The 25,475-nt window shown below is 38.9% G+C and overlaps 1 protein-coding gene across 4 annotated transcripts in view; it reads right to left on the bottom strand.

Annotated features, from left to right (window-relative positions):
• Positions 1–2,301: 2,301 nt before the first annotated feature.
• ELMO1 (engulfment and cell motility 1) overlaps positions 2,302–25,475 on the bottom strand; it is a 427,005-nt gene continuing 403,831 nt past the window's right edge. For all 4 annotated transcript variants that reach the window (XM_020788158.3, XM_078377481.1, XM_020788157.3 and 1 more), the window contains 6 exons: positions 19,793–19,956; positions 16,618–16,730; positions 14,678–14,785; positions 11,443–11,525; positions 7,442–7,519; positions 2,302–3,533 (listed from right to left, as the gene is read on the bottom strand). In XM_020788158.3, the coding sequence (XP_020643817.2) occupies positions 3,333–3,533; positions 7,442–7,519; positions 11,443–11,525; positions 14,678–14,785; positions 16,618–16,730; positions 19,793–19,956 (747 nt within the window). In that variant the 3' untranslated portion in view covers positions 2,302–3,332. The remainder of the gene's footprint in view (positions 3,534–7,441; positions 7,520–11,442; positions 11,526–14,677; positions 14,786–16,617; positions 16,731–19,792; positions 19,957–25,475) is intronic.

Raw genomic sequence — 25,475 nt, 5'->3', positions numbered from 1 at the left:
CACTTGTTCAAGTGACATGATCACTGGGATTAAGTTATAGATGTATAATCCAAAGAAAGATGCATTGCATCTGTTTATGAGTATTTTTGAGAAACACAAAATTTCTGATTGTTTTAATGTGTTTTATAACAGGCCAGGCTACCTCTGAGGGGCAAGGAGACCTTGGTTCACACACCTGGATGTTTGGTGGGCTGCACCACAGCCTCTCAATTTTTCACCTCTCCCGTGAACCTTGGGATAACCATTTGCCATTTAAATGCAACACATTGTACTCTGGCTAGTCAGAAATAGGAAATGGCAAGCTGGTCACTTCTAATTTCTAAAAAAGGCTAAATCTAGATTAAATGAGGCCTGAAGGCAAAACTACATTTAAATGCTGTATTTCATCCCTTATAGATTCTACAACCTAACGTGACATGATGTTGGTTTGCAAGATTTGAGCAGAGCTCTTAATGATAGGATATTATGGAAGTCATATAAAGTGAGAAAGGTGGGGGGGGATTGGGTTTCTACCTCTGTTCTGTCTTCCTAACCCTCACCTCATTGCCCTCTCTTCCTGCTGCAGCTGTCACTGGCTGCTGTTGCGGCTGTCTCGTGAATAAACCAGGTAAACTTACTTGTGAGTAAACTGAGTAAAACCTACTTTGAGATCATCCTCTTTAACAAATCAAAAAACCAGTATTTAATGAGTGGGCTTCTGAATATTATTCAATTTTAAAAAAATTCTTTTTAAATACTTGTGAGTAAAATGGGTAAGCTAACTCCTGAGTAAACCAGGCAAGCTTATGAGTAAACAAGGTAAACATACTCATGTGTAAAATGGGTAAAACTTGCTTTGAGATCACTTCCAGCAACAAAGCAAAAAACAAAAAAACCAAAAACAAAACAAAACAGTAATATCACAGTGAGCTGAATATTATCTATTTTTCAAAAATATCTTTTAAATTTAAAGCATTTTCACAGGCTGGAGTTAGGTTTGGCAAGGAAGAAGTTAAATGCTGTCTTTCACATTGAATGCTATGGCAGGGTTAAAAGTGACTTCTGGCACCTGCCCCGTATAGCTGCCTGGCTGACTCAAGACACGTTATGATTGTTCAGAATGCTATGCTATGGAAATAGTTCAGTCTGTTAGAATGTTCAAAGCTATAAAAAAGTCAGTGATTTTAGAGCTTTTCAGGCTTCAAAAACAATAATTGCAGACTATGTTATACAGCCTTGAATGGCTCAATTTCTGTGGAAGGAAAAAAAGGACCTTAAAAAGATAAGTCTTTTTTTCAGGTATGTACATTTTGTCTTATCAATGAATTTCATCTGTTTTCAATCAGCTGGAGCTCCAGGTTGGTTGTTTCTGCAAGGGGGTAAAGCAGGGTTACTTTATTTTAAAAAATCATAACTTGAAGATCCTTTGCCCAAAGCTCCTCAAATTTGGCCCAGAGCATAAGCAGGCTTTTTTCTACATTTGTGTCAGTCCTGGTGCTGATCTAAGATCCAGTTTCATAATTCTAACTGTTTGTTTGGGGCATCCTTATTTTTTTGACTTGGGTTATGAAATGCTTTCTGCTCCTAAGAGCACAATATATGGCTGCTTGCTTGTACAGTTGTATTTACAGGTAAGGAGGCATGCTCATTTACAACAGAAGCCACGAATACAGTGCGTAAGTATCTAGAGCTGAGTGTAAAATATAAAAGTAGCAGTCCCTAATGAATAAGTTGTGTACATGTTGATCAAAACATTTGTGAAAGGAGATAGGAATGAATCATCCCTCCACTGCCAGTTCCAGTTAACTGACTGCAACCTTGAGAATAATTTGTCTTTCTCCACATCATATGCTCCAATTATATGCACGTCATTTATGGCTATTGACCTCCAGGCATCCCTTAAGACATTTTCTTTGCAGGTAGAACCATATTGCCTGGATTTGTGCTGGCCAAAGGTGGGGAATCAACCTGCAGATGTTGCTGGATTACAGCTCCTATAACCCCTGACCCCTGACTATGGGTCCAACATCATCTGGTGGTCCATGAGTTCTCAGCTCTGATAGGAAGAGATTTCTGTGAGGCGGGTGGGCATATGGGGCACTCTTTTAGACTAGATGGTGTTATGGTCCCTTTCTAAGAAAATGATTCAATAGTTCATTATGATAGACCACAATCCTGATTTTCCCCCCTTCAGGTTAGTTGCAACAGCAGAATGTTTGCTCAGCTCACAGTTAACTTATTAATTTATCCACAAAATGTAAAACGCAAGAAATAGCAAATAATATATGACAGCATGAGAATGAAGACACACATTTCCACAAATAAGCACAAACCCAATTTTATTCAACTGCAGTGCTGAAGGGAATGTTGGTGTGTATTTTTCCTCCCGGGTCAAGCATTCCAGGTACCATATGGAATTTATAACACAGACAATAATTTAAAAAAAAACACACACACAAAAATACTATTGCGTTCTTAATTAAATATGTATTTGGCAAGAATTGTTCAAATATTTTGTACAAAACCAATTTTTGCTTGCAAATTTGTAAAACTCTCAATTTTCTCATGAACCAAACTGAATACATAACATTTCAATATCTATGGCATCTGCCTCTTTGCACATACACAAAAATCAACCCCAGCCTGGATAAAGACTCTTACCAGTTTTAGTGATATGTAATTACACAACAGGGACATAAAACAGCAAGGGGTTTTATCCGTTTATGTGCGATACTGTTAAGCTGTGTCTATTAAAAGGTTAAAATGTTTGCAGCAAAGACCTGTGGACTCATTATCTTAAGAAACAGTCACTGGACAGAGCACAAATGGTATTTAGATAGATGCTGGTGGTAGTGGTGGATTATGACAACAATGGCAGAGAAGTTGCAAGCAGTTAATCTTCATTTCCACTGAGGTCAGCTCAAGCTGATTCCATGGTCAGGAGTGAGCAATGGGAAGACACCTCTCACCATTTTCAGCAGCTTCACTACTTCTTTTCTTCCAGTCAAAGCACCAATAATGCTGTATTTGGTCTAGTGGTCATGTACTTTGGCCACACTGTCCTTTTATTATGAATATTTTTTAAAAAAGGAAGTTCTGCTGAGGGGGACGTTTAAGTCCAGTTTGCCAAATGATGAGAAGTTAATGAAAGCAATGTTCTTTTAAAATAGCAATGCGGAAGATGATGTCAGACCAAAGGGTAAAAAGCAAAGGGAAATAAGTGTTTTGCAGGACCCCTGAAATGAAGTCCAATGTGCATATATTTTTCTTCTTTAAAAAAAAATCCACCAAAAACACACGTCTCCAGTTATAGTACTTCCAGTTTAAATGTAATCTCAGCAGTGAGAGTAACTTTAGTTACAATCATATACAAAATCATAGTTGCTTGGTTCCTTTGGAATTGGTGGTGGAGCATCAGGAATCTGTATGTTCTCTAGGTCCAGGAGGCGCAGTTTTATCTCCATACTGAGTAGAGTGTCCAAATCATTGCGTGTCAGTTCACTCATCATGTCCTTTCCAAGAAGAGCATTTAGACCATCTGTCCACACACAATACTGGGGGAGGGGGAGTGAGAGAGGAACAGGGAGTGAGAGAGAGCTGCATTAACTTGGCTTTCACAAATATATGCATCAACAAATCCATGGCATCTCTAGTATGCCCTGCCATTTCAGACTCTGTGTGTGTGTGTGTGTTCGTGTGTGCGTGCGCGGGCACACACACACACATTGTCTGAAATGGCAGGACATTTTTATAATAATTTTTCAAGTTTGAAGTTAAATTAAGAACTGTTAGTTAAAATAAAAACCTGCCTTATCTTGAACATGTTGCTATACAGCAGTGACTTAGCCCAGGACAGTTCTGGGTGCTCACAGAAGGAGAGAGGGAACACAAGTCACCTGTGTTTAGAGTCCAAAGTGGCAATACACATATCTCTGATCTGGTGAAGCATGTGAACTGTACTTACATGTGGAGCACATGTATTGTTCTCGGGAGGGGAAAGATGTCTAAATATATGTATAAAAAAAGGAAGCACCACTTGTGTAAAATGCTGAAAGTTGTCCTCAAATAACCATGAGGCTTAACAATTCTATGAATGTTGATATATCATGACATGGGAGAAGAAAAACTGCACCTGTTCTCTGATGATTCTTGCAATACTAGAGGGAAGAGAAAGGAACTGTATTCCACATTCAGGGTGGAGTAATACTACAAACGCAACCTTCACTCCCCATTTGGCCATTTAGTTAGGGGCTGCTTTCCTTCACTATGAACTTGTTTCAGTTTTGCCTACATCCTTAACCATCAAAAGCATGGGACAAATGTCTTGCAAGATCATGTTCATGAAAAGAAACAGAAATCTGATGTTCAGAAAGAAATAGAAACCTGATGGTGCAGGTCATCAAGACCTGTGTCATTTTTCTCACAGCCATCCCTGCCTACATACTTGTGTGTGTATGGAAGCAGTCTTGGTTTTGTTAATGAACACAAAAGGGAAGCACATACCAACTCATGCTATTGCTAAAGAAGAATACCACATCTACATCTATCAGCACACTATGTATTGTCACCCACTATGGGAAATGTGGAATCTTGCCCCTATCCCTTAAGAGCTAGAATTATGTCAATTTAGCATCTTTAAAAACTGCATTCTGGATGCTGGATTTAGCTATAAAGATCTAAATTCCCCTATCTCTTAAAGAAATGCAGAGAAAATGACATGATTTCCTGAAGCTGACAGTTCCAGATAAACATGGGCTAAATAAGTGTTTTAAATCAGCATCAGTCCTCAGGGACTCTATGAACAACAGTCAAATCCTATTTAATCAACCACTTGAATTTGTTACTAAAAGCCATTTACGCAACTGTGAACAAAAGGCCTTGAATGGTATGGTCTAAAAATAAAGATTTCAATCACATTGGTTTGTGTCCTAGTTTACAAGTGGAAATTGAATCAATGATAGCAGTATTTTTTATTATATAAAGGTTTATCTTGGATTCCATACCAAAGGATGGATTTTAAATTTAGCTGGCCATGTGCTAACAAAATAGCTCTCAGCTTAAAAATAGCGAGAGCTCACTATATGCAGACCAGTTTTTTTTTTTTTAAAAAGAAGGGAAAATGGAAGACCTATTATACAAAGAACAAGAGGGAGGGAAAGGAAAAAAAGACTGAGTAGAACAGAGAGGATGAGTTGGGGGCTGTATCGGGGTTTTATCACCAGATACCACATCAATTTTTTTACTGGGTTCTGCATGTATATTGCTGAAATTGACAGTTGGCAGCTTATGAGGGGGACATCACAATAGAGTATAGTCTGAGCCCCCCCTCAATACACAGCCAATAGGCTGCTTCTATTCTGAGGTGCACCATCCACCCTGCTGGCCGACATTGTTTTTACCTGAGCTAGCCAATGTTATCTAAGGATGCCACTAGAATCCTACAGACTGGCAGTTCAAGGGTTTTTTGTTCTTCGTACTGAGGCCTACTTGTTAGAGTGGCTCAGATATTCATGACTGCCATGGCAACTGTGGGACTTTTCTGCTGCTCAGTAGGGTAGGCAGGTATTCATTTATTTTAGTTAGAATATTTTTACCCTACCTTTTTCCTTAAAAAGGACCCAAGGCAGCTTACATAATTGAAAGACGACATTTAAAGCTGAAAACAATAAGTATAAATGGTGGCTTACATAATTAAAAGGCAGTATTTAAAGCTAAGAACAATGAGTATAAAAAGGCAGCATACATCATTAAATTATAATATTAAAGCTAAAAACAAGTATACAAATATTAAAAAGGAACAAACAAATATCACTCAGAGATGGAAAACATCAGCAATACTAAAAACACAGTCAAAGTAGTAATGCATAACAATCCATCTAAAAATCACAGTAGGTAGCCGGTATGACAGTGATCTGATTGTAGGGGAACTTAATATGGCTGTCATTGATAAATACTTTCATAGATAAAGTGTCACCAGGCTACATTTAGATTCAGCAGTATCCCACATCTTCACAAGAGAGAGTGGTCACCACTAGAAGACTGCTGGACTTATATGGATTTCTAATACAAGGTCATTGTTTGAATTCTTCTGAACTCTGCTTTGATTTTGGATCACTAAGCCAGAGCTTTAGCCAGGAGCACCTCTGCCCGATCAATGTAGGTGTATCAACAATGCTTATTCCTGGAGAAGGCAACTCTGGCCAGTGAGACAGACACTTTAATTACACAATGCAATTTGAAGAGTATTTGGAAAAACTATTGCTCGAGAATGCAATAGCTCCATTATAAACTGGGAGTGTGTACAAGGAGCATGTAAACCTCTTGTGAAAATGGCTGTATTGGCTTCCCATTTCTTTTGAGCCTGATTCAAAATGCCGTTGATGACATTCAAGGATCTGAATGTCCTAGGACCAGAATACCAAGGCTATCCCTTTCTCCTGCTTGTTTTCAGCAGCCTTTTAAATATCCAAACAATCCCAGATATGTCCTTAAATTTGCGAATAAGGAGAAAATCATTTTAGCAACTCAGTCTGGCTTGTGAATTCCCTTATGAAGGAAGACTGCTTCACTTCCTCCTTGATAATTTTCTGGAAACTTTCTTTTCATGAGGGGCTTTGATATGGGATTTTAACCTATTGTTTCCAACACATATCTATTTTTGAATCTTTTAATATGACAGGATGTTTCAAAGATCACACTATTTTTTTTGAAAATATTGTTGCATTGAAGTTCTAAGAGAAAGGGCAAGGTATAAATATTTTAAAACTTATCCAACTGTGAATTTTGGGCTTAAAATCAGGATGCACTATGGGGTCTCTTTGTCCCAATTAAAATCCTGTGAAAATCAGTGGGATACACTTAAGTTCTGACTTACCAAAGCCCATTGATTCAGTAGGTCTACTAACAATTAGATTTCAGACATATCTCTGATTTCCTTCCTTCTTCTCTTTGTGAAGATATATTAACTTCAGGTCCATATTACTTCAGTTTGTTGTCAACTATTATAGGTGGGACTCAGCAAAATTGTACCACAAAAATGAGTATCAGTTAACTAGCATTTTGGAGATCTCTGAAAACTCCACCTCTTGTTGGTTTTGTGATTCACCTAGTCATCATCTCCTGCAAATGATGTTAATATATTCCTGGTTGATTCTGATGGAATACTCACCAGCTGAAGTATTCAACCCAGCCACAAGACAGCAAGAATACAAGCCCCCCCTTTTTTGCTTGGGATTTCAATGTGGTGATGGAGTGATGGACTAGGACTCTGGAGACCAGGGTTTGATTCCCCACTCAGCCATGGAAGTTCACTGGGGAAATGGAACTGGTAAAACCACTCCTTAAATATCTCACTTACCTTGAAAGTTTTATTAGGGTTTCTGTAAGTCAGTTGTGACTTGATAGCAAATAACTACCTAATTTTCTCTACCTAATTTTCTTCTTAACATTCAAACAAATTTACCTCATGCTTGTCAGGAGCAATGAAATTTAGTTGTCCATTTGAATCAAACAATATAGAGAAAGCTAGCTCAAGCACCTCCTGAAAAGAATGAATGAAAAGCATATATCATTGGACTTGGCTATGATTATTTAACAGTTCTATAGTCACAAATAATATTAAACCATAGCTCAACACCACATGAACAAGTAGCAGCAGGATTGAAAGGCAGCATATGTTGTTTTTTTAAAAAAAAGAATAATCAATTACCTTATTTTTCGCTGCATAAGATGCACTTCCCCCAAAAAAAAGTGTGTGGGGGAAAAGTGTGTGCGTCTTATGGAGTGAATATACTTCTGCAAAGGCAGATGTCAGAGGAAAGCCATCGGAGACCTCCTGGGAGTCCCCCGCCACTGCCACGATTGGACCCCCAGGAGGTTTCAAAGGGCTTTCCCCCAACATCGGAGGGAGCCCTTGCAGACCTCCGAAGGCAAAAAGGCAGGGGAAAAGGATGGGAGATTTGACTCTCCCGTCTTTTCCCCCTGCCCTTTTGCCTTCGCGGCAGTGGGGGACCCCCAGGAGGTCTCTGATGGCTTCCTCCAAGAAAGATTCAATGTACTGTATCTTTCACTCCATAAATAGGTACGTCTTATAGTCAGGTGCATCTTATGGAGTGAAAAATACGGTAAAACAATTTGTTGAAGATGTAAAACTGTGATATATACATATTAAAAACTTTAATTTAAAAACAGATTTTTTTAAAAAAAAAACCCTCCCCATCTCAATTGCCTCCTGGCTCTCCAAAAGTCTCTCTAAAGAGATACATTTTCAACTGACAGCAGAAGGAAAGGAGGGAATGGGCTAACTGCACCTCCCAAAGGAGGGAGTTTCATAATCTGGGAGCAGTCTCAGAAAGAGTTCTCTCTCAGGCCTGCACCAGACATGCTTGTGAGAGTGGTGGGACTGAGAGAAGGCACTTCCTTGAGGGTTTTAATAGATACAGTATGGGGGTTCAAACAAGGAGATGAGATTCTTCCCTCTCTTCCTGAGGTATCTCTCAGGAGAGACTGGCAGTACCACTTCCTATTTTAAACTAACAACTGTGTGATACTACACCTAAAAAGGATAAATGTTGGTTCATTCAAACGGTGGGTGGAATGTGGATGGAAAGCCATGCTACATTATCAATTACATTGATGAAATGAATTTTAGTCCATTAAGTCCTATGCTATGATGTTTTAGTCTTTAAGGTATTACAAGAGCTTACTTTCTGCAGTGCAGCAAATTCATGGGTTGCTTTTGTTTTAGCTCACAAGATGACCCTGCCACATGTACTAAAGAAGAATTAGAAACCAGGTTTAAACCATGGTTAATAATCATAATCACTTTCAACAGATCATAGTCTAAACTAACCAAAGATCCTAAATTGGACATAAGGAGAGTCTATATTTAGTTTACAAGAATCAACTACTTCTAATGTCTTTTGCTTGATCATCCTGAGTGAGGACAGGGAAGTAGTAGTGTATGTGAACCCAAGGGTATTTTCTACTTGTTCCCATTTAACTATTGTTAAGTGTGAACTAAGTCATGGTCTCAGCATTCTGTGAGATCAACTTCTTAACTGGTTCCCATGTTAGTTTACTGAAGCAAAAAGAACAGAGAACCTTATACTGTAGTACTTTAACAAGACTATGAAATGTAAGTTATTTCATAGTACACAGGTATTGTATTTGTGTGTAATTTTCTACAGTGTCATTAGTTTCTTTGGGCTTCATTGTGGAATGAGAAGCAGGGCACATCATTTCTGACAATGATAAAGTGGATTCCAGCTCACAAGAACTTACATCATAATAAATGTTTTGGTGGTTATGGTATTATAAAATTCTTTATTATCTCTGCAGTGCAGTAAATCCAAAGGTTGCTATGATTTTGGCTAATAAATCCCACAAGAAATTGAATGACCCTGCTGCAATTTTCACCTCTACTAAAGAAGGCTAATTTGGAGTTTTATCTCATGCCAGGCAAGCCCAGGGGAGTTAAGAGACACCGCACAACTGTTATGGAAATACTTGCTGGACAACAGACCTAAATACAAGGAGCGATGGTCTTGTGATGTGAATGTGGGGAGAGCAGTGGAAATCTAATTTTAGCTGTGGTTAAGATGGTTATATTTCTAAAATCCAGCAAGGGAGAATTCTGTAGAACTTACCAGCAGCGATTATGGCTCTTGCTTGATCCTGCTGATGCACTATCAATTTGCTCAGAGCTAAGGCAGTCATTTTCTCTCAACTCTCATATATTAAAAGTAATGGTGCCATTAAAGGGCCAAATTTATCTCTGTTCTCACAAATCTGGCATCATTTCTTTGTGCAGTGGTGCAAATTACTGAGACTTTAAAAATGGCAGGCTATGAACATAAGCCATGGAAACAAAATATATTACTGCAAAAACAGAAAGAGTCTGAACACATAAAGAATTTCTTCAATGCTAATGATCGTGATAGGAAAGCTGGCACCCAAATACCTTTGTAGTTGATTGTCAAGAGAGAATTCTTTTTCCAGCATATTATAACTTACAATTTGGATACTTTTTATTGTTAAAGTGATGAAGATGAAATTAAAAATACAGTGGTGCCTTGACTTACAACTGTCTTGTCTTGCAATCAATTTGAATTACAACCAACTCCGGTCGCAACATTTTGCTTTGACTTGCAACCGGTGCTTTAAGATGCAAGCAGAATTGAGGTATTAAAATAAGTGAATGATAAGATGGTACATGTATAAGGTATGGATGTCACTGGATGCACTATTTGGGTGGGCCTGATGGCCAAATTTGCATGTAAGATCAAGTATGGCAAAATTTAGAAAGATAGAGAAAAATCAAAACCAGAGAGCAACTTCCGGGGTTGACTTTCTTTGTTGGGGGGGGGGAACTACAGCTTCAATTTCCCTAAAGCAAAATCCACTCCTCCCGGAATAAAGCATTCCACTCCATTCCTTCCATTCCTTTTTCCTTTTCTTTCTTTGACTTGTGAAGATCTGGTATGTCCTGCTTTCCATGCCCTAGGAGAGGGCCAAATGGAGGCTGCATTTTGTCATTTTCTGACATAAAAAGACTATTAAAAAAAGTTCTGATGCCTCAGAATAGGGTCCATTAAAAAAAGGTACCTAACTATTACAGTACATGTGTTTGAAAAATCAGGAGAATGGAACTGAGTGGTGCTATGAGAAACCTTATATCCCTCCTTCTCCAGTGTTTTCAGATCTGGCACTAATTACACAATTTTGATATATGTCTTCTGACATACAAAAGGCTTATTGGCAAAAAAAAGTGCAATGCTAGTACAAGTCTGAAACAAACAGAAATCCTTATTTCAACACACAGAATAGACTTTTAAGCAGATGCAGTTCATGTATTCTGGAACTGTCCATTTTTTCTGGTGCTGAATATTATATTTATCAGGCTAAGCACACTGTGAGGGGGATGCTCTGGCTATCCTTAGAGGGACATTTGCCTCAGACCTGCATCCATGGTGTACCTGATGGTGTGGAAGACAGGAGCAGGGCCCTAGGTGGGAATTCCTGGAGGTTGGGGTGGAGCCGGGGTGGCAGAGGCCAGGATTAAAGGAGGCAGAGAAAGACTTGTCATCCTTAATGGACTCAGAAGCAGAGGACTGGGCTGAAGCATCCAAGGAATGCCCTGTCATCTTTTGCCCCCTCAGAGAAGAGCAGCCACTGCTGCTCCAGGACTCCTTGGGCAGGGGTAGGTACGGTCACGCAGACAAGAAATAATTTTTTCAAAATACTGTGTTTCTTAGTCATGGACAGGTTTTATTCTTCTGGATTTATATTATGCTATTAAATGCTGCCTGTTTTAAGCCTCTGTGATGGAACCATTGTTTTTTTTTTAAAAAATTAAAGCACCACTTAAAATGAAACACACAAAACAGAATGAACAAATAGACTGTATTTTTTAAAGAGGAAAGTTTGCAACTAAAATGTTATTGGATTTTACTCAAATGATACCTTGTTTTGTTTAAGAGCTCCTTTCTCCTTCATGTGAGGGCAGTCTTTCCCAGTAACAACTGCTTTTATATCAGCAACAGGAACTGTATCAAAAGAGAGAGAGAGAAATAATAATGTGTAAGACAGTTGAATTTGCAAGGAGGAAAAAATGGTTGTTTTAGGTTTTTTGGGCTGTTTGGCCGTGTTCTGGAGGTTTTTCTTCCTAATGTTTTGCCAGTCTCTGTGGCCGGCATCTTCAGAGGACAGGAGTTAGAACTCTGTGTTCAGGTGTAGTGTGGGGGGTGTTAACTATTCGTAGCTGTGGGATCAGCTTTTTGTCCTTTTCAGGATATCCCACAGTCGAGAAAGCCTTTGAGAATACGGGGGGGGGGGGGAATGTTATGCAAGACATAACTGACATGCTAAGATTTTCTCCATACATTAGTCTTCAAGATCTGAAAGTTTTTCTTGGGACTTTTAATCAAGACATATTTATTTCTTTACTATGTTTTTTCGTAAACTTTTTTGGGGGGTGTTTCCCCAGTACAGAAGACAGATCAAAAACCCAGAAAATTGCCATAGTTTATCAGGATGGTAATTATAATTGCCTTGCTTGGTACATAGACTTTCCTGACCATATATATAAGTGATATACATGTTTGTATCCACACCACCTCTGCATAGTTTCATCTTTCTGAATGTGAGGGCAATGGGGAAGATCCAAGCCTATCTACTAGCATGTTATACTGAATTTAATCACCTTTGCAAATTATCTGCTTTCCTGATTGCCACACTTAACCTGGACTGGATAAATGAATCATTTATGAATTGGAATAATGGGTGTTCTTTCAAGTCACCAATTAGCTAAAAATGACTAATGGGGGTCTATGTCTGACAATGGTAGGCAACAAATCAATTCACATTTTTTTTCGAGTGGACTAGCAATGTTTGTATCCTTCTTTACACACTCTGACACGACTTTCCTCTTCAGAACAGTTAACATTCAGCAGTTTTCACCCCCAGTAGAGTGAAGCATACTCTCTGAGTCAGAGAATTCTGTTCTGGATTCAATATAACAACTCTGTCTGAAAGCCAAAAATCCAGCCTCACATTTTTCCAGAATGGATTTTACTGTAATTTGCACAGCATGCTTCCACACTTAATAAAGCCTGGGTCTGATGAGTTGAATTCAACTACTGAACACATATTACAAAGACAGCCTCATGATAATCTTTCACTCCTCCCTGTCATTCTGCACAATTTCTCTCAAGAGGAGGAGTAAACAACTCATCCCGATACCAGCTTAGTGTGGTGATAAGAAACCCTGCCCTAGATTCTGATGAAGGATTGTAGAAAAAGACTGAAATAAGCTTAAGGCCACTCTAAGAAAGGAAAATGAGTGCCAGTGATTGCAAATTTGTGCCATGGAGAAGCTCTTTTCCATTCTGTACCTTTCACCCAACCAACTTAAAGGAAAACACCTACCATTCCCATTGGAGGACAGGTACATTTCACCTTTATTACTTTGAAATGTTATGGAGGTTTTTATTTTTTGTTCCTTTAAAAATGCTAATACATAGGCAGTGCTTAGAACAGTAGACTAGATTCTAGCCAGCAGAATGAAGAGTTATCAGATACTATAAGCTATAGATATCAGATGGTGAATTACTTGTTGGAAAAACTGATTATGTTACTATATTTAAATACCACATTGCAATATTTTACACACATACACCACTTTCATGTTCAAACTGCTTCACATACTGTATCTTAGCTGTCTTTCCAATAACTCTATAAGGCGGATCTGTAGTATTTCTATGTTGCAACAGAAATAATTACAATCTTATAGACATCTGAGATATCAGTTTGACTTAGAATTATCTAGTAAGCCTAGGGCTAAAGCAGTGACGGGAACATATAGCACTGCAGTCCCCATCCAAGGCCAGGACTGACATGTCTAGGACTCATATAGAACAGTGGTTCCCAACCTTGGATCACCAGATGTTTTTGAATTAAAACTCCCAGAAGCCGTCACCACTAGCTGTGGTGGCCAGTATTTCTGGGAGTTTTGGTCCAACATCTGGAGACTCAAGGCTGGGAACCACTGATCTAGAAGACACACTTTCTCTGCCCCAATTCCAAAGTTCTATCTGAACCAAAGAACTCACAGCTCACCATTTAGCCACCACACTGCACCAACATTGAAATATCAATAATAAATGAGGAACTATTGAAAAAAGGATTACATATTTATTGCATTTACACCCAGATTTTCTGCTTCCTGCAAGAAACACTCAAGGCAGTCAATAGTGAGAAGACTAAGACAAAATTAAATTATAAACATGGATTAAAGTATGGCTAAGTACACATAAATAAAGAGCCTGGCTACTTAACTTTAGCTCCCCTGAGCAAAAGACCACCTTAGATGCCAAGGTCCTACCTTTTGTATGTTTGTTTGTAGTTTAAAGGCTTTCCTGACAGCAAAAGGATAGGGGAGGGGGGTAGGCTGGCTTGCCTTGGCAGAAAGTTCCAGAACTATCTTGGGAACATTTCTGCTTCAGAATCTTACACTTGAGCTTCTTGGGGCAATTCAAAGGTATTCGGAAAATGCTGTGACAGAAAAGTTTTTGCTGTTCACTTAAGCTTTCTTAACAGGTGTAGCAAATAAAGCTTTTCCAGGAATAATCCAACTGCTGATTAGTAGTGACAAAATAACTACCTCCACTTACACTTTTCTGACCTGGTCACCCGCTACCCTCACATTTTCTAGGGGCTCCCAATTTAAAAGTGGGAGTCAGATGATGTAAAGTCCCTCTCTCAGCTTGCGGACGTCTGCTGCAACCAGAAACTAGATTACAGACTGGATATGTACTTCTACCAGAAGAGCTTCTGAGGCATGTAGATAAAACAAATTCGTTGTGTAGAAATGTACAAGTGGATTTAAAAATTCTCTGCTTATCTCTTGTGCACTCTATTGAGCACCCTGGTATCACTTAACAGTCAACATAAGACAGGATATATTACCTTTTTGGTCTATGACTCACAGACTCCCACAGCCACCAAGGCAGAGGCCAATGGGGGATTCTGTGAATGACAGCCATCAAAAAGTAAAATACCCACCTCTGCCTACTCTTCTGCTCCATCCCACCTACCTGCCTCCTCTACTTAAGATTTGGTGTGGTATATTCTCAATCCTCTTCAAAAACACTAAACATAAAATTGGAAACAGAGGAGTTGTGACATCTCAGGAACTTACGTTTATCTTGTAACGATTCATGTGGGACCTCTCCCTGGGGACTCTCTTCCAAATCTCCATAATGCAAGACTTTGTGGTTCGGTGACAGCCGGCAATACCAAAATTTGTCTGACAAAAATTTTAAAAAGTTGTTAAAATTATTGATCTGCCTCATAACAAAGAGAACCTAAATCAGAAAAAACAAATTAGTACATTGCAAGGAAAAAAAGAGGATTTCTGAGCAGGTATTTTAACCCTCATTCAGTCTTCAAACTTTTCCTGAGATACCACATGAACACACAGCTCTGATCTCCTCTGTTTTCTTTTCCTACATATTTTAAGAGTTTCTCCGGAATTCCTATTTGATAATATTGTTTGTTTGCTGGCTCGGACTGCAAAAAGGATGAGGATACAAAGTCAATGCCAACCAATTCCCTTTTCAAATTGGAGAGACTGGGACTTTTCATTTCAAGGCCATCTTTATTTAATACACAATCCATAGAATGTGGATCTGTCAGACATGCAATATGGCTTCACCTAAACTATCTCTCTCCTTTCTTCCTCATCCGAAACAAGATCAGCTGATGGTGACTCAAACTGCACCAGCTGCCTGGTGTTTTGTCTCAAACAAGCCGTAGTAACCATAACTGGGGAAAATAGTTGTAGATTTTGGGGTGTTTCCTCAGGGTTCTGAGAAGCAGAATAAAACAAATATGATCTTGCATAATTCTGCCATCCATCTGTCACAACTCCCTCATTTCATTTATTTGAGACGTTTTTTAGATGGCTTGCTGTTTTTTCAGTTTATGGCAATCAGCAGCTTCACATACTGATTTGATAAGTTTTTTAAAAATTACACTACATATTTTGTCAAGTCTCCACAAAATATGAAGAAATATTATGTGTGGGAAAACCCTTAAAAATTAGCTATGTGAAGCCTTCATGTGAAATGTCTGTTATGCAGTTACCACAAGGCAGAGAAAACACTTATCCATTAAGTAGACAGGTGTGCTAAAATAAAGACTGCAAAAAAGATTTTATTTCAGAGAGACTGTAGCAGATCCCTCTGGGTCAGGATAAACAGAAAACATGTAAATGGTTTTAATAGACAGTTGCACTAAAGGAAGTCAGTGAGAAACAGCAAGGGGATAGTCTGAGCAGCAGAATTAGAGAGGAGTCTAAAACAGTGCCGATGGTTAAAATGCAAATTAATACCTGTCCTAAATCCCTGCAAAAAATACTCAGTCTAAAAGGAAGTGTTTGCCTTTTGACATAATCAAATGGGTAGTGCTAAGCAAATGATTTTTTTTACCAGCAGAGTCCTAGAGCATTGTTTAAAAAATCAAGAAAGACAGAGAAAAAAAGGAATAACTGGACATCCTACTCAAGATTATCTGAAATAGTAAAGACTAGGAACTCATATTTTAGAATCTGAAAATAGATATTTGGGATATAATATTAAAAATTTGCTATCATATTTCTTCAGGAAGTCTGACACACACCAGCATTTGCTTCCCTTTTTTGAATAATCCCAAACTCATTAAAAAAATTACTGTGAACTATAGGTCTGAACAACACAGACCAGAACACATGTTTAGTTTGAAGCCAGAAACAGCAGTATTTATGCTGACACTCCCCAACGCAGCCTCTTTTTGAGATGCCTGTCATGTTTTGGGATTTCACCATAATCAATACATCTTTCCCTCTTCCATCACTCCATTTAATTGTGAAGGTGGTGGGAAAGAATATGATACAACTCTGCCATTTTGAACAATAGCTTTAAAATTCTATAACATTTAGATCCAGCTCCATGACATAGAGGAGCTGTATCACTTCAGAGCCTACAAGACATTGCTCTTGGTTCTGAAAGCATCCTAACAATGCAACAGGAAGGATTTTTCCTCAGTTGTCAGAAAGGAGAGAGGAAGTAAACAGGCAGGAAAAACAACCCTGGCTATTACCTTGCCGCCGTCGACTGTTGAGTTTTCTAAAGCATGTTCCTTCAACAAGGCGATTAAGGCGTTGCTGTTTAATCAACTCTAAAATTTCAGGTTGAATCTTTTCCTTTAGCTCCCTGGAGGAAATGGGGAATGGACCACACAATGAAGAAACATAAACTTAGACATATCTAGTTAGATGTTTTTTTAAAAAAGGAAATGCATCAAATCTCACATTGTGTACACAGCTTCCTTCCACGTAGGTCTGGAGCTCCAGTTGTTCTTTTTATTTTAGGGAGTTGTTTCATGGGCTACACACTTCCATCTCTGGGCTGTGCACCCCCTATGCCAAATATTTTTCTTACACAAAGATTTTCAAAAGTGAAAATGCCCCTTGCACCCTCCAATGATCCAAAGTATACATTTTAAACAAATTAAATAGGCTGTGGAGAACTCCATGAGTCTTCCCCCCCCCCCCCCAAATCTGGCAAAATTACCCCTTACCCTCTTAGGGAAATTTTTGAGCTATGTTTTCATTCAAAAGTTTTTTTTTTAAATTTTAAGGATCTGGGTGCTGGGGAGTCAGATGTTGTCAACCACTGGTCTAGCTCAACTGAGTAATTAACTGACAGATCAGATACTATAGGCACTTTATCTCTTAAATGTCAAATGTTAAAAAACTTAATATGGGCTATTGAATCTTGAGGAGCTACAGTATAGAACATAGTGGTGAACTACTGCTACTTAAGGAGTGGATGTTTGCATTTCTCACTACTTATGAAATGTGTGGCTTGATGCATGACAAGGAATAATACAAGCATGGTCTCCTTAACTGGTGGCAATTCACTGCTGAGATTTACATTATTTGATCTATGCTGCTGTTCATAAGTTAACAGGATTCTGGTCACTACATTGCACTTCTTGTGGCAAAGTCTTGATCCTAAACACTGCATATTTAAGCATGGACAGAGCAATGATGTGTGGCCAACAATTAGGGGCCAAGGCTTTGGGTTTGTGAACCAGGCCAGTCTTCCCCAGTTTGAAGCCCTTCAAATTGATATGTTCCATCATCCCAACTTGCTGTGGTGGCTAGGTGTTGTAGTTTAATGTTTCTGTTTCTGGCTGCATTAGAGCCAAAGCCACAGAAATGAAACATTAACAAGGAAAATACATCTGTCTTGACATTTAAGAAACAAGCTCTTTTTTCATTCAGGGAACCCAAATCATGTCAGTACTGAAATTGTATTTTTATGATATAATTTATTCTGCAAAGAAATTGGCCCATGGCCACACACATTTATATTCTAATTAATTTCGATTTTTGTATTGATTAGTTTGCCCTGAGGAAGAACATTTACTGTATATTTTTTCTAAATTGCAAAATTTGGGTATTGTCCTGTCCATAGACCTGACTCATATCACTGGCTTTGCCTTTTTCCTCATTTTGTGGCAATACTATCAATACGAGAAATCAAAGATTGAAAAAAAGTAATTTTCTGAGAGTTACAATTTCCAGAATCTCCCAGAAAGCACAGGCAGTAAGTAGCCCTGTTGGCTGGAGATACTAATAGTCCAAAAGGTTAACCTTCCCAAGCTCTGCATGAAATGCACTCTCTGTTTTATCTCCGTTTGAATAGAAGAGACGATTGCCTTTGAAGCAATGCTGTGTGCCTAAAAATCGGCAGTCAGGTAGGCAGAGGTGGGTTGGATCCTTTGGTTCCCTTATGGGTTTCAAAAGACAGAGTTAAGGAAGAATGATGCCACTACCGTGGACACATTGCTCCTGCCCTTGAACTTTAACTCCTTGAGTAGACTTGGTCCCTGGGCATGTTTCTCCCACAATAAAGTGGGATGAGCAACACATACACAGAGCAATGTGCTGCAACTACTGCCAACATTCTGCAACACGCTTGCATCTCTGTCCATATGCCTCTCAATATAGATTTTTGAAAAGAGTAATTCTGTGTTTTTTTGGACAAAACTATGGAGGCAGGCCTCTAGCGAACGTCACTACTATAAATATTCTCTTCAGAACAAACTCGTTTTGTCAATCAACTAAAGGACAAAATGTTAAAGTGCTTAAAGAAATCAGATGACAAAACCGCAGGTCTTTAAAAATCAGTTGGGTATTAATCACTTTCAGAGAAAACGCATGCCTATTCAGCATTCAAAGTCAATTTCATATTCTGTCACTGAGCTACACTGCTGGCTCAATCTATTAGTTTGCTGTGATACTTATGTTTCTTGACATACGTATTATGAAGATTACATTTCAGAATGAAGAACAGAAAATCTAGAAACGACAACTATTTAAGGGGCAAGATTCAGAAGCTTAGGTATCTGGCCGAGAAGCCAGGGGCTGGGAGTGCAATTCCCCACTGTGTCTCCAGGGAGAACACTCAGCCTGTGTGGCCCTGGGCAAGCTGCACAGTCCCAGGGACCCCCCCCCCCCGAAGAACGGAATGGTAGACCACTTCTGAGTATTCCCAACCCTGAAAAGTCAGGGTTGCCCAAAGTCAGAATTGATTTGATGGCATGCAATTATTATAAATTATTATTACAAACTCAACTGAGCTCTGCTGTTACAAATTCTCTAAGATCTATTGTAGTGGCCATGCTGTTTTGGTTCAATTAGGAATATAGTCCTGAAAGAGGATTTAAATTGGACTGATAATCTCTGTCTCCAACAACAGACATCAGTGCAAGAGGAACACAGTGACTTAAAAGTAACTTCTCCCCACTTTGGGTCCCCCCTCCTCCCCGCAGCATCACACAGTGCAGAAATCCACTGTTTTTGCAGAGTGCTTGTGATGCTGTGTTTCTTCTGAAGGCTTTGTTTTGTCCGGTTCACTGATGGTGACATTTTGTTTTCTGCAAGGAAACCATGGAGGAAAGGCCACAATGACAAAGGGTGAAAATGTCAAAGCATCATTTGCTGCAAATAAATTATTGTGAGCCCTACAGGGATGAGAGGAATCTACTGTGGGTGAAGAAAAAGAGACTATTTTTCTCTGCAAAAAAAGCATGAATACATTTCAAGTAGGAGTGACTGGTTGACTTTGTGGCTTTCAAGTGATGGTCCTGTGCAGCTCTGGCTTGCCACGGTTATTTTTCAAACAACTAACAAATTATATTTACATTTGTTAGACCTTCTAAGAAGGATGAAGGGAGTGAAGCAAGTTATTTGCAGAACACCTACAAAATTGGACGAGACTGGAAATCTTCTTGGTTCATCCTCTCAGACTGGCGGATTTTCAATATTTCTGCGTAGCTGAGATTTTGAAGTTTACTCTTGAACTGATCCAGAGAACTAGGCTTTGTGGTCAGTGCTCTCATTATCTGCTCCTTCACCACTTGCATTACCTGTGAATGAAAGCAAAAATGAAAGCAAAAAAGTCTCAGTACTATCCAATCAGTTCTCCATTTGGATACTCATAATGCAACTTCCTTCCAGGAACAACCTTGCAACTACTCAGAAGTACCAAAAGGTTAGAACTCTAATTTTGGTGTATAGGTCAGAACATTATGCATCTTAACTTCCTGTGCTTGGACATGGAAGATATATGATTTGTTGTAAAAACCACTCACTATACTTGATGCCTTTTGAGTTATGCTTTTGTACACCATTTTGAACAGTAAAGCAGTACATGGATAAGCCCTTGCTTGCCATATCCTCTGCATAATCATGTCTGCTGCAAGGGGTCTCCAACATCCCACCTTGACCCAGCCCTCATAAGAAACCAGGGTGGCACCTTTCCCAACTGAGAAGCTCCTACAGCTGGTTTTAGATAATGTCAAACTAAGGATGAGTCTATGCATGAAGCCACCACTCTGGTAAACAGTTCAATGTGACTGGCTTCCAAACAGCTGTGTGTACAGAAGTACAGCCTCAATCAGGTTTGGCCTAGAGTCCAGTAAGAAATTAATAATTGATCAGGATCTTTTTTATTTTAATTTCTGTGGAGACTTCAGTTAAAAATGTGGATAGCTTATTTAAAGAGCTCCTTTGTCAGCTTCCACTCATAATTCATTTTAGGAGTTTCACTAGGATTTGCCTCAACATTTTAAGGACTTGCTAGCAGGGTTATGATAGCTTTTCTTCCTCTGAGACTCCTAGTCGAAATGGATTTTCTCCCTTTAAGGCAGTAAAGAAAAATACACCTTCTAACACCCACTCTCCAGCACTTAAGCATATTTCTTCTACTCGTCTGATCTTTTCTGGATGTGACTGAAAAAGCAGCTCTCCAAGTTCTGACTGGAGTGCCCCGACCATTTTAGAGATTTACTCCACTGGGCAGAACTGATGTCAGTCAAGTACTCAGAGGAAAACAAGCATATTCTGTAATACACCAGTATATCAGTTGAAGCAGCACTACCTCTCCTTAATACAATTCTTATACAATGGGGACTGCCACTACCACTGGTCTTTCCCATCTAAAACAGATGCACTAGGTACAGAACTATGGAGAACTTCCCATTCCTTTGCTCATCACTGTTGGTCTTACCACCTTCAGCACGGCCATCAAAAAAAGGACTGTTAACATAACTGGAAAATTCCCAAGGTCATAACTATGTTAATCTCTAGCAGTAAAACCAACAAAGCATCTGGACAACTGGGCTATAGCCCAAAAAAGGTCCTGTCAAATACAACTTGTTACTCTTTAAAATGTCCCAGAACTCTATGCTGTTTTCAGGACAAGTACTCAGAATGCAATAAACACATTCTGGGAGATGTCTGCATATCTGCTGAAGAAATATTACCTCTCCTTAACCCAATGTTTCTTATGCAATGGGTTTTGGCAATGCTACCGGAAAGAAATGCAACCCTCTCCTTGCTAATATACTGTAGGTCTGCAGGCCCCAAACAGTGGGAACACAAAGAGCCTGCATAGGTTTGTTTTGTTGTCCTCTCTGTGTAAATTTCGCTTAAGTACCCAAGATCCCAACATTGCATAATGTAAGGAAAAGATGCTACTCAAATGATATTTGCAGCTGTGACTTCAAACCTGGCAGTGTTGCAAAGTCATTTGCTTCCTCGCCTCAAAATAGAACAAGGCAAGAGCTACGCTGAGCACTGAATGTTTGGTTTAGCACAGAAAGAGAAAACCCACAGTGAAAGGCAGGGAAGATACAAATGTATTTCATTGACAAGCACTGACTAGAGCATTAAAGCCTTTGGGCTGGGATGTTATTCTTCCCATGCCTTTTCCTGGCTTACCCAGTCTCCATATAACTGTGCCCTTATGCATTCACTTCTGTTCAAGTCATACTATGTTGCCTGGAGCTCAAAAAAGCATGCACAAAAACCCTGCTTATGTGTATGTGTGTGCGCGCACACACACATGCTCTAAGAAGATTGCTACACTGAGATTGCTCCTGAATGAGAGTCATGAAGAATTTAAACTAGATTTAAATTGTTCTGTTTTCTCTTTTCTGCCTTTTAGATTAAGCACACATTTCAGTATATGCTATTTACACGTTGCCTGTTAATTTAGTCCATTTTATAAACAAAAAGTAAATAAATGCATTCTATTTATTCCTCCAGGAAACAACCTTTGTATTCAAGTTTTGCTACAAAAAAGCTTATTGATTCTTTTTAAATAAAAAATTATTAAGGGGAAAAAAAAAGAATTTAAACTAGATGAACGTAAGGAGAAATGGCCAGCTAAGAGCAGTAAATTTGCATAGCAATTCATTATGCAAAAGAAAAATTCTACAGAGGCACAGTTAATTAACATGATGTGCGATCTGTATTACGTGGTGGTGGTGGGGAATCAGTCCAAACAGCCATACTTCACATTTTGTTCAACTGTTGTCTTGCCTGGCAAAATTTAACACCTCAAGCATTTGCTTATTTACAAGCCTTCAACCATTCTGTCAGGTAAGAAAGTATTTTAAAACACCCCTTACACATTTATTACTAAAAACAAAAAATAAAAAAAAACCCTAAGTTGGAACTGGAAAGTACAAGAGCAAAGAGCATGCATTTGTTTTTGTTTACTGCAGACTAAGAATTACAAGCAACTTCCTTGGCACTGAAGCTCATTTTACAGAAATATCATGTACTGAGAGGCAACAGGACTGGTTCAAGACATAAAGGTTTCTAGAACGGAAAATGCCTTCCCCATCCCACATCAGTCAAGGTGCACAGGGCAAAGATCCAGCAAACTCGTTTTCCACATGGGTTCAAACTGCTCTCTACATCCCTGGCAGTAAAAGTAGAGAAATAACACATCAATTATCCAACAGTTTGTGGCCCACTTAAAACCTGTATCAATCTGCTTACATGTGGGGAGTTTATAGCATGGTTTATAAAAATTTTATAGTTTGAATACTGTGGCAAGATGGAGCACAGGCAGTTAGGGACTATAATCCAAGATCTCTCGAAATAATATCAATCAGACTCTGTGGAAAACCTATCAACATAACCATCATTCATGTCTATGCTCCAACTACTAATGCTGAAGATGAAATTGAAAGCTTTAATGCAAACGTTGAAGAAGAAATTAATCACACACCAAAACAAGACCTGCTTATAATCAAAGGTGGCTGAAATGCAAAAGTAAGGAACAAAACACAACCAAATGCTGTTGGAAAATTTGGTCTAGGAGTTAGAAATGAAGGACAATGACTCATAGAGTTTTGCAAAACTAACTATCTGTTTAGTGCAAACACATGCTTCAAACAACCAAACAGATGGCTTTACATGTGGACATAACCATATAGTCAATACAGAAACCAAATATACTATGTAACTGGAAGCAGAAGATAGAGAAGGTGTTTTCTCTCAGCCAAAACAAGACTAGGAGTGGTCCCCAACCGTTTCTGAACCGCGGACTGGTTGGGGGAGCGGTGTCTGTGCATGGGGGGTGGGGCACCTGTGTATGCATGGGGGGCATGCGTGCGTGGGGGGTGTACATGCATGGGGGGGGGGAAGAAGATCTATCCCAGTGGCTCGTTCCTGGCAAGGCCATGGCCCAGTACCAGGTACTGATTGTGGTACTGATTATGAACAGTTAATATCCAAAATTAGAGCTAAGCTAAAAAAGAACACTAAAAGAATCGTAGTGGCAAAATATAATCTAAACAATATTCCTGATGAATTCAAAGTCCACATGAACAGATTTGTAGTACTAACAATGGGAATATTGTTTTTCCCATATACACCCTGGAAGGGAAGTTTCTAAGCAATTTTAAATAGTTCTAAATTGGGGAGGGGGGAGGTTGTGGAGAGGATAGGTGGAGTAGGGGCGCCAGGAGTCTTAAAAATGTAGAGTCCAAGATATCACAGTTCACATTCAATCCAGTTGTGTTCTATCCAGCACTTTGCTATATCTTACAGGCAAATCACTTGAGAGAATGAGGGACAGAATACTTCAAGTGCCATTGCTTTTCTGGACCATTTCCCCAGTAGTTACTGCATGCAGCCCCAAAATATAACCTGCTCCGAAAAGAGGAGAGCTGAGATCAATATTTTATACACTACTCCCGTGTCTTTACTAAAAGGCATTTATTATAGAATGTAGGATTATGAATGTCTAAAATAAGACCGATGCTTTAAAATGGAAAAATCCTTTAAACAGTGATGTTATATGCCTTGTAGTAGACTAAATTAAGAGCCCATTTCAGTGATGAATTCTGAAATCCTGATTCTAATTTGGAGGGAATAGTATTTCTTATTAACATCCCTGTCAAAGAATCAAAAGCACTGTGGATCTCACCCTTTTAACACCATTTCTCTTTTATTCCAAAATAGTAATCATGGCATTATTCCAATTCCAATGACCAGAAACAATCATTACCAGAAAAAATTGAAAAACTTTTTCTAAAGTTATTAAGCAGTGGAAGTTGTACTATAAACGTTTAGAATATAAATACAAAAAGACTCCAGAGAATCCTGGAATAAAAGAGTGTTACTTATCGCTTATTCAGGTACCAATGCTAGTCAGATAATTTTTTTTCAGAACTCTGCAGCTTCATTGTTCCGCTTCTGCCTTTTTGGCAATAATTATACCATATCACTGAAGACAGACATTCCAATGAAGCTCAGTTTTTCCAATTAAGACTAATTTGTTCCTGACAACAACCTGCATTCATCTAGATGCTGACAACTTCTCATTAAGTGTGCTCCATTTTGACACCTGAGGGGGGAAAATCCATAATTTAAAAAGTACTGCATTTAATTCAGAAACTTCCTCCCAGCCCCGAATTTTTTCAAAGTTTTCTTCCTTGCTTTACTCTCTTTCTAGTGCAATAAACAATGAAAAGAAGTTACTAAAATCCATGTTACCCTTTATTGTTTTCAACTTTGGGAAGCCAGACACTGTTTCTAGACTCTTTTCAAAAATTCAAAAGTTCTTCTTTTCAAGATGCTCAGAAAAATCAATCCAATTCAGACATCTTCTTCCATACCTTCCCAGGTCATTAAAAAAAGCCAACTTTCTCCATGCTCCTCTGGAAATTTCCAGCAGTGCGGCCCCATTAGCCAGTTGTGGAAGATACAAAAAAGAGGCCATGGCCTCTTAAAGACTATAGAATTGGGCCACAGATCACCAAAACATATACTAAATAAAACCTTTCAGCCTTCAATGTGTCCAAAACCTTTATTTTTCAGGAGTTGGGGGTGAGGAGTGGGGTCTAGTTCTTATGGTGACATTTTCTTCATACCTTCATAAGAAAAGGTGAGGAGCTTTGCAGCAAAGACTACATGTTCCCTAGTCCTGTTCTAGTTGCTGGGAGTCTGACTTTGGTCCACAAGCTGCATATTGACTACCCTGGGCTATAGAGATGATTGAGGTTGAGAAGAAACAGGGAACAGATAATGAAACTAGTCATGTCATTGACAGAGTCTCTTTGGTACCTCCAAAGATCTCTCCATTCCT

The sequence above is a fragment of the Pogona vitticeps genome, chromosome 6, assembly GCF_051106095.1.
Source record: "Pogona vitticeps strain Pit_001003342236 chromosome 6, PviZW2.1, whole genome shotgun sequence".
In the NCBI taxonomy this organism is placed as follows: Eukaryota; Metazoa; Chordata; class Lepidosauria; order Squamata; family Agamidae; genus Pogona; species Pogona vitticeps.
The sequence above is the reverse complement of the archived record's forward strand: the minus strand, read 5'-3'. Positions and strand labels throughout refer to the sequence as shown.